General features: G+C 69.0%; 1 protein-coding gene and 1 long non-coding RNA gene across 2 annotated transcripts; both read right to left on the minus strand.

Annotated features, from left to right (window-relative positions):
- Positions 1–266: 266 nt before the first annotated feature.
- LOC127465746 (uncharacterized) lies at positions 267–519 on the minus strand. The gene is made up of 3 exons (XR_007902380.1): positions 479–519; positions 387–448; positions 267–294 (listed from the first exon to the last, which is right to left on the minus strand). It is a non-coding gene; the product is annotated as an uncharacterized LOC127465746 (long non-coding RNA).
- A 2,467-nt stretch (positions 520–2,986) lies between these two features.
- Positions 2,987–14,917, minus strand: LOC127465743 (intercellular adhesion molecule 5-like). The gene is given in 19 exon segments (XM_051776272.1): positions 2,987–3,214; positions 3,216–3,298; positions 3,797–4,060; positions 4,761–4,982; positions 4,985–5,263; positions 5,984–6,153; positions 6,224–6,323; positions 7,570–7,684; positions 7,686–7,813; positions 8,773–8,794; positions 8,796–8,956; positions 9,256–9,351; positions 9,442–9,529; positions 9,531–9,721; positions 10,854–11,147; positions 12,284–12,398; positions 12,400–12,510; positions 12,512–12,567; positions 14,039–14,917. Coding segments are annotated over 19 exon segments (2,685 nt in total). The 5' UTR covers positions 14,097–14,917; the 3' UTR covers positions 2,987–3,082.
- Between the last annotated feature and the right edge of the window lie 234 nt (positions 14,918–15,151).

Here is a 15,151-nt window from a genome sequence, read left to right on the forward strand (position 1 = left end):
AGGACCCCCCCCCACACCCCCAAGGACCCCCCCACGCCCCCAAGGACCCCCCCAGGCATGCGGGGGGGTCTCACAAATCCCCCCCCTCCCCCCCCCCGGGACCCTCAGCCCCTCCCCCCCATGTACACGAAGGGTTAAAACTGTGACACACCCCCCCCCAAAAAATACACACACAACCCCCCCCCGCGTGACGTCATGGACCTGGCACCGCCCTCTGTGTGATGTCATGGACCTGGCACCGCCCCCGTGTGATGTCATTGACATGGCACCGCCCCCCCGTGTGACGTCATGGACCTTGCACTGCCCCCTGTGTGACGTCACGGACATGGCACCGTTCCCCCGTGTGACGTCATGGACCTGGCACCGCCCCGTGTGACGTCATTGACATGGCACCGCCCCCTGTGTGATGTCATGGAGCTGGCACCGCCCCCTGTGTGACATCATTGATCTGGAACCGCCCCTGTGTGACGTCATGGACATGGCACCGCCCCCTGTGTGACGTCATGGACCCGGCACCGCCCCCGTGTGATGTCATCGATCCAGACCCCACCCATCCCCATTGGTGACGTCATCAGTTATGTTAGAGTGACGTCACGGGGTCGATGATGTCACACCCCAACAGGTGACATCACTGTTACCCCCGTGACGTCATCGCACTGCCCCTCCCCCCTCAAAATCCCGCCCCTCCCCCCCGTTCTCGCTATGCAAACGCCCCTCCCCCCCCCACCCCACCCCCCTTTTTCGGGATGTTTTGGGGGGTCGGGGGGGCCCGGGGGGGGGGTCCCGGGGACCAATAAAGGCTGAACAGCAACGACCCCTCCCCCCCCGAGAGTTTGGGGGGACACGGCGGGGGAGGGGAGGGGAGGGGGGGGGGAGGGGAGTCGTCATCGTGCCCCGAGACACCCCCGAAACCCCCCCAGTCCCCGGGGGGGGCGGTGATTTGGGGGAGGGGTCCCACCCCCATCATTGGGGACCCCCCCCGAACCCACAAGGGGGTGATTTGGGGGGTCCCACATCCCCAAGACCCCCCCGAAAACCCGGGGAGGGGACGGTGATTTGGGGCAGGGTCCCACCCCGAACCCCCCGGGTGATGATTTGGGGGTCCCACATCCTTGGGCATCCTCCTCCGACCCTCCCAGGGGGGTGATTTGGGGGTCCCACATCCTTGGGCATCCTCCTCCGACCCTCCCAGGGGGGTGATTTGGGGGTCCCGCAGCCCCGAGGGGGTGATTTGGGGGGGTCCCGCCCCAAGCCCTGGGGCCAGGGTTTGGGGAGAGGGTTTGGGGACGGAGTCTGGGGACAGGGGAGAGGGTTTGGGGACAGTGGCCAAGGTTTGGGGACAGGGAACAGGGTCTGGGGACAGAGGACAAGGTTTGGGGACAGGGAACAGGGTTTGGGGACAGGGGACAGGGTCTGGGGACAGTAGGGCAGTGGCTGAGTTGGGGCCAGGGTTTGGGGCCAGGGGTCAGAGGCTGGGGACGGAGTTTGGGGACAGGGAACAGGGGCTGGGGACAGGGGACAAGGTTTGGGGACAGTGGGCGGTGGCTGGAGTTTGGGCCAGGGTCTGGGGACAGATGACAGGGTTTGGGGACAAGGTTTGGGGATGGGACAGGGAACAGGGTCTGGGGACAGGGAACAGAGTTTGGGGCCAGGGAACAGGAGCTGGGGACAGGGGACAGGGTCTGGGGACAGTAGGGCAGTGGCTGGAGTTGGGGCCAGGGTTTGGGGCCAGGGAACAGGGTTTGGGGCCGGGGAGAGGGTTTGGGGACAGTGGGCGGTGGCTGGAGTTGGGGCCAGGGTTTGGGGACAGGGGACAGGGTTTGGGGACAGGGGACAAGGTTTGGGGCCAGGGAAGAGGGTCTGGGGCCAGCGGGCGGTGCCTCCCGTCAAACCGGGATCGTTTATTGGGTGTTTTTTTCCTCCCCCGGGAGGAGCCGAACCCGCCCCCGCGGCCCCCCCCGGGACACCCCCCCTGAGTTCCGGCTCTGCCGCGCCCGGCACGGCCCCCAAAGTCCTTAAAAACACCCCCAAAAAAACCCCCCCACGGGACTCCAAAAACCCCCTGGGGTGGGGAAAGGGGTGGGGGTACCCCTAAACTCCAGGGGACTGGGGTGGGACCCCAAAAACCCCCTGGATTGGGGTCAGAGGGGCTCTGGGGACCCCAAAAACCCCCTGGGATGGGGTCAGAGGGCCTGGGGGAACCCCAAAAACCCCCTGGATTGGGGTCACAGGGGCGCTGGGGACCCCAAAAACACCCTGGGATGGGTCAGAGGGGCTCATTGTACCCCCCAAAACCCCAGTCAAGGGGGATTTTGGGGGTCCTGGGGGGTCCCCAGCAGGAAGAGGATGGTCCCCACTCCGGGGGGGGTGAATGGGATGCCGAAGATGTCCTCTGGGTTGTGCCAGGGCCGAGGGGTGGTTTTACAGGGTCCCTCAGTGTCCCACATGTTGTACCCCCCAAAACCCCGTTGGGGGGGAATTTTTGGGGGTCCCAGCTCAGGGGTGGGTGAGCGGGATGCCGAAGATGTCCGGGGGGGCCGTAGTGGGGCTGAGGGGTGGTTTTGCAGGGTCCCTCGGTGCCCCACTCATTGTACCCCCCAAAACCCCTCTTGGGGGGGTTTTTTGGGGTCCCAGCTCAGGGGGGGGTGAGCGGGATGCCGAAGATGTCCCCTGGGTTGTTCTGGGGCTGAGGGGTGTCTTTGAAGGGTCCCTCAGTGCCCCACCCATTGTACCCCCCAAAACCCCTCTCGAGGGGGATTTTTTGGGGTCCCAGCTCAGGGAGGGGTCAGCGGGATGCCGAAGATGTCCGGGGGGCCGTGGCGGGGCCGAGGGGTGTCTGTGCCAGGTCCCTGGGTGTCCCACTCGTTGTACCCCCCAAAACCCCAGTCGGGGGGGATTTTGGGGGTCCCGGGGAGTCCCCAGCAGGAGGAGGATGGTCCCCACTCCGGGGGGGGTGAATGGGATGCCGAAGATGTCCCCTGGGTTGTTCTGGGGCTGAGGGGTGTCTTTGAAGGGTCCCTCGGTGTCCCACTCGTTGTACCCCCCAAAACCCCAGTCTGGGGGGATTTTTGGGGGTCCCAGCTCAGGGAGGGGTCAGCGGGATGCCGAAGATGTCCGGGGGGCCGTGGCGGGGCCGGTGCAGCCGCGCGGCCTCGGAGGAGCCCTCGGCGTCCCGCACGTTGTACTCGCCCTTCTTGCAGGCGGGGCTGCGCAGGTACAGCCCCCCCCGCCACCGCCAGCGCCACCGCCGCCACCCCCGCCAGCGAGCACAGGGACACCAGCGCCACCAGCCAGCTCTCTGCGGGGACAGGGGGACATCAGGGACACTGAGGACAGGGACACCAGGGCCACCAGCCAGCTCTCTGGGGGGACAGGGGACAGAAGGACATCAGGGACACCACCCCAGTGAGGACAGGGACACCAGTGCCACCAGCCAGCTCTCTGGGGGGACAGAGGGACACAGGGACATCAGGGACACAGGGACATCAGGGACATCAGGGACATCAGGGACACAGGGCCACCAGGGCCACCAGCCAGCTCTCTGGGGGGACAGAGGGACATCAGGGACATCAGGGACACTGAGGACAGGGACACCAGGGCCACCAGCCAGCTCTCTGCGGGGACACAGGGGACGGTGCCACCACCACAGGACCAGTGCCACCAGCAGTGCCACCAGCGGTGCCACCAGCGGTGCCACCAGCGGTGCCACCAGCCAGCTCCCCGTAGGGCTGGAGGGGACGGTGCCACCCCCATGACGCCCCCCCCCAATACCACCCCCCGGTGCCCCCCCGCTGACCGTCCACGCTGACCAGGACGCTGGCGGTGCGGCGGCCGTGCCGGTTGGTGGCCGTGCAGGTGTAGAGGCCCCGGTTGGCCGCGGTGGCCGCGGTGACGGTCAGCGAGCGGTTGTCGGGGCCCAGGCGCAGGTTGGGGGCGGGGGGCAGCGCCCAGGCCAAGGTGGGCGCCGGGACCCCCTCGGCGCCGCAGTCCAGGCTGAAGGAGCTGCCCCGGGGGACGCGGGCGGACGGCAGAGCCCGGAGGGTGACGGCGGCGGGACCGTCTGTGCCGAGGGGGGACAGCGGGGTCAGGCACGGCCGGGCGCCAAAATCGGCCGAAATCGGCTGAAATCGGCTAAAATCGGCTAAAATTGGCTAAAATCAGCTGAAATCGGCCAAAATTGGACAAAATCGGCTAAAATCGACCAAAATTGGCTAAAATTGGCCAAAATCGGCCAAAATTGGCTAAATTGGCCAAAATCGGCCAAAATCGGCTAAAATCGGCTGAAATCGGCCAAAATCGGCTAAAATCGGCTGAAATCGGCCAAAATCGGTCAAAATTGGTCAAAATCGACCAAAATCGGCTAAAATCGGACAAAATCAGCTCAAATCGGCTAAAATCAGCCAAAATCGGCCAAAATCAGCTAAAATCGACCAAAATCAGCCAAAATCAGCCCAAATCGGCCAAAATCAGCTAAAATCAGCCCAAAATCAGCCAAAATCAGCCAAAATCAGCCAAAATCAGCTAAAATCAGCCAAAATCAGCTAAAATCAACTAAAATTAGCTAAAATCAGCCCAAATCGGCTGAAATCAGCTAAAATCAACCAAAATCAGCCAAAATCGGCTAAAATCAGCCCAAAATCAGCCAAAATCGGCTAAAATCAGCCCAAAATCAGCCCAAATCAGCTAAAACCACCCCCCCGGGGATTAAAATGGAACAAAACCCCCTTTTTTGCCCCCCAAACGCCCCCCAAGGGACTCACACTCGACGGCCACGGTGACGTTCCTGGTGGCCGAGCCGTGGGCGTTGGTGGCCCGGCACTGGTAGGTGCCGGCGTGGGCGCGGGTCACGAGGGGGGGCACCCGGGGGGGGTCCAAGGAGGGGTCCTGGGGGTCCCCCTGCTCGGGCCTGGTCACGCTGGGGGGCACTGGGGGGTCCCGGGTGTCCCCCGGGTTGGTCCAGGTGACGTTGGGGGTCACCCAGGGGGGGTCCCCGGGTGTCCCCCACCCTGTTGGGGGTCACCAAGGGGGGGTCCCGGGTGCCCCCCAGCTCGGTCCGGGTGCCGTTGGGTGCCCCCCAGGGGGGGTCCCACGTGTCCCCCGCGCCCTCGGCCGTCCCCGGGGGGTGGTCCCGGCTGCCCCCCACCTTGGCACAGGTGACCCGGGGCGGGGGGTTCCCGGTGGCGGCGCAGCCGAGCTGGGCCGGGGTCCCCTCCAGCCAGAGCCGCCGCTCCGGGCAGCCCCCCTCGGGGGATGCTCGGCTCGTCTGGAAGCAGGAGGGACATGGGGGGGGGGAAATGGGTGACGGGGGCCCACCCAGCACCCCCTGATCCCATCCGGCACCTCCTGATCCCACCCAGCACCCCCTGATCCCATCCGGCACCTCCTGATCCCTCCCAGCACCCCCTGATCCCACCCAGCACCTCCCGATCCCTCCCAGCACCCCCTGATCCCATCCGGCACCTCCTGATCCCACCTGGCACCTCCCGATCCCTCCTGGCCCCTTCTGATCCCACCCAGCACCCCCCAATCCCTCCTGGCACCCCCTCATCTTTCCCAGTACCCCTGATCCCATCCAGCACCCCCTGACCCCACCTGGCACCTTCTGATCCCACCCAGCACCCCCAATCCCTCCCAGCACCCCCCAATCCCTCTTAGCACCCCCCAATCCCTCCCAGCACCCCCAGATCCCTCCCAGCACCCCCCAATCCCACCCAGCACCCCCTGATCCCTCCTGGCCCCTTCTGATCCCTCCCAGCACCCCCTAATCGCTCCTGGCACCCCCCCACCCCTCCTGGCACCCCCCGATCTCTCCTGGCACCCCCCAATCCCTCCCAGCACCCCCCAGTCCCTCCTGGTACCCCCCCAATCCCTCCCACTCCATCCCATCCCACTCCATCCCATCCCACCCCCATCCCAGCCCCCTCCCCACCTCAATCCCACCCCCCCTCCCCTCCCCGTGCCCCCCCCCCCCGGCCCCGCTCACACTCCACGGTGACCAGGACGCTCCTGGTGGCCACCCCGTGCCTGTTGGTGGCCCGGCACAGCCAACGCCCGGCGTCGGCCCTGGACACCAGGCGGCCCCCCCGGGGGGCACGGGCGGGACCCCCACGAGGGGTGCCCGGGGTGCCACCTCGGGGGGCGTCCCCGGTGCCGCTGGGGGGGTCGGTGGCCCCGCGGGGGGGGGTCGGTGGCCCCGTTGGCGCGGTGGCAGCGGGTGCTGGGCGGGGGGTCCCCCTCGGCGCGGCACCAGCCCGGCTCCCGCCGCTGCCCCTCCACCCACACCCGCTGCGAGGGGCACCCCCCCTCCGACAGGGTGGGCTCGTCTGGGGGAGGGGGGCACGGGGGGGACCCCGGTCGGTGCCACGGCTCGGGGGGGTCACCCCCGGTGCCAACACTGTGGTGTCCCTGGTGCCATCCCAGTGCCACCACAGTGCCACCACAGTGCCACCCCCAGTGCCACCCCTGGTGCCATCCCAGTGCCACCACAGTGCCACCACAGTGCCACCCCCAGTGCCACCCCTGTACCACCCCAATGCCACCCTGTTACCACCCCATTGCCACCCCCAGTGCCACCCCAGTCCCATCCCTTGTACCATCCCCAGTGCCACCCCAGTGCCACCCCAGTGCCCCCCATTGCCACCCCAGTGCCACCCCATTGCCATCCCCAGTTCCACCCCAATGCCACCCCAGTGCCACCCCAGTGCCACCCCAGTGCCACCCCAGTCCCCTCCCTTGTACCATCCCCAGTTCCACCCCATTGCCACCCCAGTGCCACCCCCAGTGCCACCCCCAGTGCCACCCCAGTCCCATCCCTTGTACCACCCCCATTGCCACCCCAGTGCCACCCCAGTGCCACCCCATTGCCATCCCCAGTTCCACCCCAATGCCACCCCAGTGCCACCCCAGTGCCACCCCAGTCCCCTCCCTTGTACCATCCCCAGTTCCACCCCAGTGCCACCCCAGTCCCATCCCTTGTCCCACCCCTTGTACCAGCCCCAGTCCCACCCTGGTGCCACCTCCAGTTCCACCCCCAGTTCCACCCCATTGCCCCCCCAGTGCCCCCCGTGCCACTCACACTCGACCCTGACGGTGACGGTCCTGCTGGCCGTGCCCAGGGCGCTGCTGGCCCTGCACCCCATTGCCACCCCATTGCCCCCCCAGTACCCCCCCAGTGCCCCTCCGGTGCCCCCCGGTGCCCCCGGTGCCCCCCGGTGCCCCCCGTGCCACTCACACTCGACCCTGACGGTGACGGTCCTGCTGGCCGTGCCCAGGGGGCTGCTGGCCCTGCACTCCATTACCACCCCAGTTCCACCCCATTCCCACCCCATTGCCCCCCCAGTACCCCCCCGGTGCCCCCCCAGTGCCCCCCAGTGCCCCCCGGTGCCCCCCGTGCCACTCACACTCGACCCTGACGGTGACGGTCCTGCTGGCCGTGCCCAGGGGGCTGCTGGCCCTGCACTCCATTACCACCCCAGTTCCACCCCATTCCCACCCCATTGCCCCCCCAGTACCCCCCCGGTGCCCCCCCAGTGCCCCCCAGTGCCCCCCGGTGCCCCCCGTGCCACTCACACTCGACCCTGACGGTGACGGTCCTGCTGGCCGTGCCCAGGGGGCTGCTGGCCCTGCACTCGTAGGTGCCGGCGCGGTGGCGGGTGACGGGCTCGGCGCGGGCGGTGCCCACCGGGACCCCCCCCGCGGGCACACACCACGCTCGGGGGGGGGTTCCCGGTGGCGCGGCACGAGAGGGCGGCCCGGGACCCCCGGAGCCACGTGCGGGACCCCGGGCAGCCGCCGGGAGGGAGCTCGGGGCCGTCTGGGGACGGGGAGAGAGCGAGTTTGGGGGGGTTTGGGGGGGCAGGGGGGGTTTTGGGGGGCGTGAGGGGGGGGTTTTGGGTGGTTAGAGGGTGTTTTGGGGGGGCAGGGGGGGGTTTGGGGGGTGTGAAGGGGGGTTTTGGGGGGCAGGTGGGAGGTTTTTGGAGGGTATGAGGGGGTTTTGGGGTGCAGGGAGGTGTTTGGGGGGTGTGAAGGGGGGTTCTGGGGTGCAGGGGGGAGGTTTTGGGGTGCAGAGGGGGGGTTTGGGGGGTGTGAAGGGGGGGGTTTGGGTGGTTAGAGGGTGTTTTGGGGTGCAGGTGGGAGTTTGGGGGGTGTGAAGGGGGGTTTTGGGGTGCAGGGGGGAGCTTTTGGGGTGGTGTGAGGGTGGTTCGGGGCAGTGTGAGGGTGGTTTGGGGGGGTTAGAGGGTGTTTTGGGGTGCAGGTGGGAGGTTTTGGGGCGGCATGAGGGGGTTTGGGGGGTATGAAGGGGGGTTTTGGGGCGCAGATGGGAGGTTTTGGGGTGGCATGAGTGGGTTTGGGGGCACAGGTGGGAGGTTTTGGGGGGGTATGAGGGTGTTTTGGGGTGCAGATGGGAGGTTTTTGGGTGGCACGAGGGGGTTTGGGGTGCAGGTGGGAGGTTTTGGGGGGGGTATGAGGGTGTTTTGGGGTGCAGGTGGGAGGTTTTGGGGTGGTGTGAGGGGGTTTGGGGCGGCGTGAGGGGGTTTTAGGGTGCAGGTGGGAGGTTTTTGGGGCGGCACAAGGGGGTTTTGGGTGGTCAGAGGGCGTTTTGGGGGGCACGAGGGTGTTCTGGGGTGCAGGTGGGAGGGTTCGGGGTGCAGATGGGAGGTTTTTGGGGCGGCACGAGGGGGTTTTGGGTGGTCAGAGGGCGTTTTGGGGAGCAGGAGCCGCGGGGACGGGCACAGTCTCCCCCCCCCCCTCTCCCCCCGGGGTGCCACTCACAGAGCACCACGAGCCGCGCCGCGCGCCTCCTTGGTCACCAGTTGGTCGCCCAGGGCCAGCCCGGCCCGGCACCGCAGCTCCCGCCCGTCCTCGTCCCGCCGGGCCACCACCCGCAGCTCCAGCCGCGGCCGCGGCCCCTCCGCCAGGACCCCCCCGTCGGGCCCCAGCACCTGCAGCCGCCCCGACCCGGGGGGGGTCGCTGGCCCCGGTGGGCTCGGTGGTGGCCCCGGAGGACTCGGTGGTGGTCCGGGGGGTTTGGTGGTGGTTTCGGGGGTTTGGTGGCCCCGGGGGGCTTGGTGGTGGTCCTGGGGGGCTCGGCGGTGGCCCCAGGGGGTTCGGTGGTCCCGGGGGGTTCAGTGGTCCCAGGGGGCTCGGCGGTAGCCCCGCGGGGTTCGGTGGTCCTGGGGGGCTCTGCGGTGGCCCTGGGGGGCTCGGTGGTCCCGGGGGGCTCTGCGGTGGCCCCGGGGGGCTCGGCGGTGGCCCCGGGGGGCTCGGTGGCCTCAGCCCGGCACGTCACCGTCACCTCCGTGCCCTCCAGCGCCGGCACCGGGAGCAGCTCCAGCCGGGGTGCCGGGAACCCTGCGGGAAGGATTCCCCCGGGGGGGACCCGGGGGGGGTTATTTGGGGATTTGGGGCGGCCCCGACCCCCCCCCAGTCCCGGATCCTTACGGTAAACGTGGAGCTGCCGCCGCACCGTCCGGGCGGCCGCGGCCACGGCGGCCGTGCAGGACAGGTCCCGGGTGCCCGGCGAGCGCGGGGGCCAGCTCGGCCACGGCCGTCACCGCGTCCCCGGCCACGGCCAGCGTGGAGTCCAGCGCGTCCGGGCCCAGGGCGAGGGTGAGCCGCGTGTCCCCCGCCGGGAAGGCGCCGGCGACGCGGCAGCGGGCGAGGGAGGTGGCCCCGACCTCGAGCAGGGAGGGGGCCTCCAGCTGGGGGGGCTCCGGGAGGGCTGCGGGGACACGGTTGGGGCTGGGAGGGGGTCCCGGGGGCCAGACCCTCACCTGGGGGCTCCCCCGTGGGGGGGGATGTGGTGGCACCGGGGCCGCGCTGGCACCGGGGCCGTGGTGGCACCGGGAGTGTGACACGTCCCCAGAGCCAGGGAGGGGGGTTCCGGGGGCCAGACCCTCACCAGGGGCCAGGAGAGATGGCTGTGGTGGCACCGGGGCTGTGGTGGCACCGGGGCTGTGGTGGCACCGGGAGTGTGACACGTCCCCGAGGCTGGGAACGGGATCCTGGTGGCCAAACCCTCCCTGTGTCCCAGTGGTGCCACACCAGCACCAGGGGGGTGACAGTGCCATCCCCAGGGACAGTGACAGTGCCACGGCACCAGGAGGGTGACAATGACATCCCCACAGAGGTGACAGTGCCATCCCAATGGACGGTGACAGTGCCACGGCACCAGGGGGGTGACAATGACATCCCCACAGATGGTGACAGTGCCACAGAGCCACACCAGCACCAGGGGGATGACAGTGACATCCCCACAGAGGTGACAGTGCCACGGCACCAGGAGGGTGACAGTGACATCCCCACAGATGGTGACAGTGCCACGGAGCCACACCAGCACCAGGGGGGTGACAGTGACATCCCAGGGATGGTGACAGTGCCACGGCACCAGAGGTGTGACAATGACATTCCAGGGATGGTGACAGTGCCACAGCACCAGGGGGGTGACAATGACACCCCCACAGAGGTGACAGTGCCACGGCACCAGGAGGGTGACAGTGATGTCCCCAGGGATGGTGACAGTGCCACGGAGCCACACCAGCACCAAGGGGGTGACAGTGACATCCCAGGGATGGTGACAGTGCCACGGCACCAGGGGGGTGACAATGACATCCCCACAGATGGTGACAGTGCCACGGTGCCACACCAGTACCAGGAGGGTGACAGTGACATCCCCACAGAGGTGACAGTGCCACGGCACCAGGGGGGTGGACAGTGATGTCCCTGTGGACGGTGACAGTGCCACAGAGCCACACCAGCACCAGGAGGGTGACAGTGCCATCCCCACAGAGGTGACAGTGCCACGGAGCCACCGCCCCTGTCCCCCCCTCCCCTCCCGGCCCCCCGGCGCTCACCGAACACGGAGAGCGTGACGGGGGCGGCGGCGCGGGCGAAGAGGGGCCCGTGCGGCCGCAGGGACAGCTCGGCGTGGCAGGTGACGGCCTGGCCGTGGTCGCCGCGGGTGACGGTCAGCGGGTGCCCCACGGCCACGCTGGCGCTGCCCTCGGCGTGGCCGAAGCTCTGGGTGCGCAGGGTCTCGGCCCCCCGGCGCAGGGTCACCGTCAGGTTGCCCACGGGGGCCACGCCCAGCACGTGGCACGTCACGGTCCGGCTGTGACCCAGGTCCAGCCACACCCGCTCCGGGAGCTCTGGGGGGGACGGGGACACCGGGGGTCACTGGGGGGTCATCAGGGGTCATCAGGGGTCATCAGGGGGTCCAGCCACACCCTCTCCGGGAGCTCTGGGGGGGACGGGACACCGGGGGGTCACTGGGGGGGTCACTGGGGGTCATCGGGGGTCATCAGGGGGTCCAGCCACACCCGCTCCGGGAGCCCTGGCGGGGACGGGGACACCGGGGGGTCACTGGGGGTCACTGGGGGTCACTGGGGGTCACTGGGGGCTCACCAGAGGGTCACTGGGGGGGTCCAGCCACACCCTCTCCGGGAGCTCTGGGGGGGACGGGACACCGGGGGGTCACTGGGGGGTCACTGGGGGGTCATCAGGGGTCACTGGGGGGTCACTGGGGGGTCCAGCACCCCTGGCAGGGACAGGGGGACACCAGGGGGTCACCGAGGGGTCATTGGGGGGACACCGAGGCGTCACCGGGGGGTCACTGGGGGGTCACCAGGGGGTCACCGGAGGGTCACCAGGGGTCCAGCACCCCTGGCAGGGACGAGGGGACACCAGGGGGTCACCAGGGGGTCACTGGGGGGTCACCAGGGGGTCACTGGGGGGTCCGGCACCACCCGCTCCAGCAGCCCTGACAGGGATGGGGGGGACACCAAGGGGTCACCGGGGTGGGGGGGGGTGTCACTGCTGTCGCACTCACACGACCAGCGGGGTCGGGAAAGACCCCCGGATGGTCCAGCCCGGCCCGGGCCCCAACCCCCCCCCATCGCCCACCCCCGGGCTCCTCCCGACCCCTCCGAGCGCCGAAATCCAAGAATTTGGTGCCGCCGACCCCGACCCGGAGCCCCCCCAGCCCTCGTTTAGAGCTGGGTCGGGACCCCCGCCCCTCGTTCTCCTCCCAAAGCCCCTTTTGCCCCCCTTTGTCCCGCACAATTAAGCTGATTATCTCTGATTGTCTCTCCGATTATCTCTCTGATATCTCTCTGATATCTCTCTGATTATTGCGCTGATCATCTCTCTGATTATCGCGCTGATTATCGCGCTAATTACCGCTCCCCTCGGCTCTCCAGGAGCCAGTCCCCGACGGCTCCCAAGCGCGGGGGGGGGGGGGCCGCCGGCGCTCGTTAAGGTTAATTAAGCTTAATTAGTGACTCACGGTAGACGAGGAGGGCGGCGCTGGCGGTGGCCACGCTGTGCCCGCAGTGGCCCGTGCAGGTCGCCGGCCCGGGGGTCCAGAGGGACACGTTGGGCAGGACGAAGCTCTGCCAGCGCGGCCCCCCCCGGCCCGGGGGTCGCGGCCAGGGGGGTCTCGAGGGCCAGCGAGGCGTTGTCCCCCCCCGGGCAGGCGCTGCGGCTGCAGTTGACGGTCGCCGAGCCCCCGAAAGGCCACCACGGCCACCCGCGGCCGGGCCACCACCGTGAACGAGCCGCGGGCCACCCCTGCGAGAGCCCCCCCGGACCCCCGGGAAAACCCCCCAGTGCCGGCGGAGGGACAGCCCCCGCGGTGGGCAGAGCCCCCCCAGAGACCCCCCCGACCCCCAATTCTGGGGGTGAGACCCCCCCGGGGTGGGCAGAGCACCCAGAGACACCCCCGACCCCAATTCTGAGGGCCAGGGACACCCCCACTGTGGGCAGCCCCCCCCAGAGACACCCCCGACCCCAATTCTGGGGGTGAGACCCCCCCGGGGTGGGCAGAGCACCCAGAGACCCCCCCGACCCCAATTCTGAGGGCCAGGGACACCCCCACTGTGGGCAGCCCCCCCCAGAGACACCCCCGACCCCAATTCTGGGGGTGAGACCCCCCCGGGGTGGGCAGAGCCCCCCCAGAGACACCCCCGACCCCAATTCTGGGGGTGAGACCCCAGAGACACCCCCCCGACCCCAATTCTGGGGGTGAGACCCCCCCGGGGTGGGCAGAGCACCCAGAGACACCCCCCGACCCCAATTCTGGGGGTGAGAGACCCCAGAGACACCCCAGAGACACCCCCGACCCCAATTCTGGATGTGAGAGACCCCCCCGGAGTGGGCAGAGCCTCCAGAGACCCCCCCCCGACCCCAGTTCTGGGGGTGAGAGACCCCAGAGACCCCCCCGAGACCCCCCCCGACCCCAATTCTGGGGGTGAGACCCCCCGGAGTGGGCAGAGCCCCCAGAGACACCCCCGACCCCAATTCTGGGGGTGAGAGACCCCCCCCAGAGACCCCAGAGACCCCCCAGAGACCCCCCCTGCCCCAATTCTGAGTGTGAGAGACCCCCCCACCGTGGGCAGCCCCCTCAGAGACCCCCCCCTGCCCCCCATGTCTGGGTATGAGAGACCCCCCCAAAAGCCCCCCGCCCCAATTCTGGGGGTGAGAGACCCCCCCACCGTGGGCAGCCCCCTCAGAGACCCCCCCGCCCCAATTCTGGATTAAAAGACCCCCCCACACCGTGTGCAGACCCCCCCCCATCTCAGCACCGGGACCCCCCACTGGAGCCCCCCCCCCCCCCCCCATTTCTGGATGCAGAGACACCCCCCCCCACAGCCCCCCCTCGGCACTGGGGGGGTCCCCGCTGCCTTTGGGGTCCCCAGAGGTGTCCCCCCCCCCCATTTAAGGGTATCTTTGGGGTCCCCAGGGCACCCCCCCCCCCCAATTAAGGATCCAATTAAGGGTCCCCGGTGTCTTTGGGGGCTCCCCCCCCAAATTAAGGGTCCCTGATGCCCCCGCGGGGGTCCCCACCCCCCCACCCCCCTCAAAGATCTCTTTGGGCTCCCCAGGTTCGTGTGTCCCCCCCCCCATAATTGGGGGTCCCCGATTTTTGGGGTCCCCAATTTTTGGGGTCCCCGGAGACACCCCCCCCCTCCCCCAGAATTCTGGGGGGACCCCCCCTCAAAAAAAACACCCCCCGAGCCCCTTCCCCCCCCCCCCCCCTCACCTGCGAGCGCCAGCACGAGGGGGGGCAGGAGCCGCGTGGCCGGAGCGGGGGGGCCCATCGGGAGCGAGGAGGAGGAGGGGGAGGAAGAGCAGGAGGGGGAGGAAGAGCAGGAGGAGGAGGAGGAGGAAGAGGATGGAGACGATGGGGAAGGCGAGAGGAAGAGGAGGAGGGGGAGGAGGAGGAGGAGGGGGAGGAGGATGAAGAGGAGGAGAGGGAGGATGGAGACGATGGGGAAGGGCGAGAGGAAGAGGAGGAAGGGGATGAAGATGGAGAGGAAGAGGAGGATGGGGATGAAGAAGAGGAAGAGGAGGAGGAGGGGGAGGGAGCGGAGGAGGATGGAGGCGACGGGGAGGGCGCGAGGAAGAGGAGGGTGGGGATGAAGATGGAGACGAGGATGGGGATGAAGAGGAGGAGGAGGATGGGGATGGGGAGGAGGAGGAGGAGGAGGATGGGGATGAAGAGGAGGAGGATGGGGATGAAGAGGAGGAGGATGGAGGCGACGGGGAGGGCGGGAGGAAGAGGAGGGTGGTGGGGAGGAGGAGGAGGAGGATGGGGATGGAGCGGAGGAGGATGGGGATGGAGAAGAGGAGGAAGAGGAGGATGGGGATGAAGAGGAGGAGGAGGATGGAGAGGAGGAGGATGGGGATGAAGAGGAGGAGGATGGAGGCGACGGGGAGGGCGGGAGGAAGAGGAGGGTGGGGGGGAGGAGGAGGAGGAGGATGGGGATGAAGATGGGGCCGGAGCGGAGGAGGATCGGGGCGAGGGGAGGGCGAGGGGGCTGAGGAGGGTGGGGAGGAAGGCCGGGGCCGGAGGAGGAGGAGGCCGGGGAGGAAGAGGCGGCCGAGGCCGAAGGCAGCGGCTCCTCCGCTGTCGCGCGCGGCGCCGGGACCGCGGGGCTGCTGCTGCTCCTCCCCCCGCCCCCGCGACCCCCCCCAGAACCCCCCCAAAAACCTCCGGAACCCTCCCCCGGGCTCCGAACCCCCCCAGAACCCCCCCGGAACCCCCCCCGGGCCCCGAACCCCTCCCCGCGGGGGTGGCACCGGGGCGCGCGTGGGTGTCGCGACAGCGACAGGGACGGTGACGGTGACGGGGACAGTGACAGAGACAGTGATG

This window comes from Manacus candei, unplaced genomic scaffold (genome assembly GCF_025592945.1).
Source record: "Manacus candei isolate 608988 ecotype Guabito, Panama unplaced genomic scaffold, ASM2559294v1 h1tg000480l, whole genome shotgun sequence".
NCBI lineage: Eukaryota > Metazoa > Chordata > Aves > Passeriformes > Pipridae > Manacus > Manacus candei.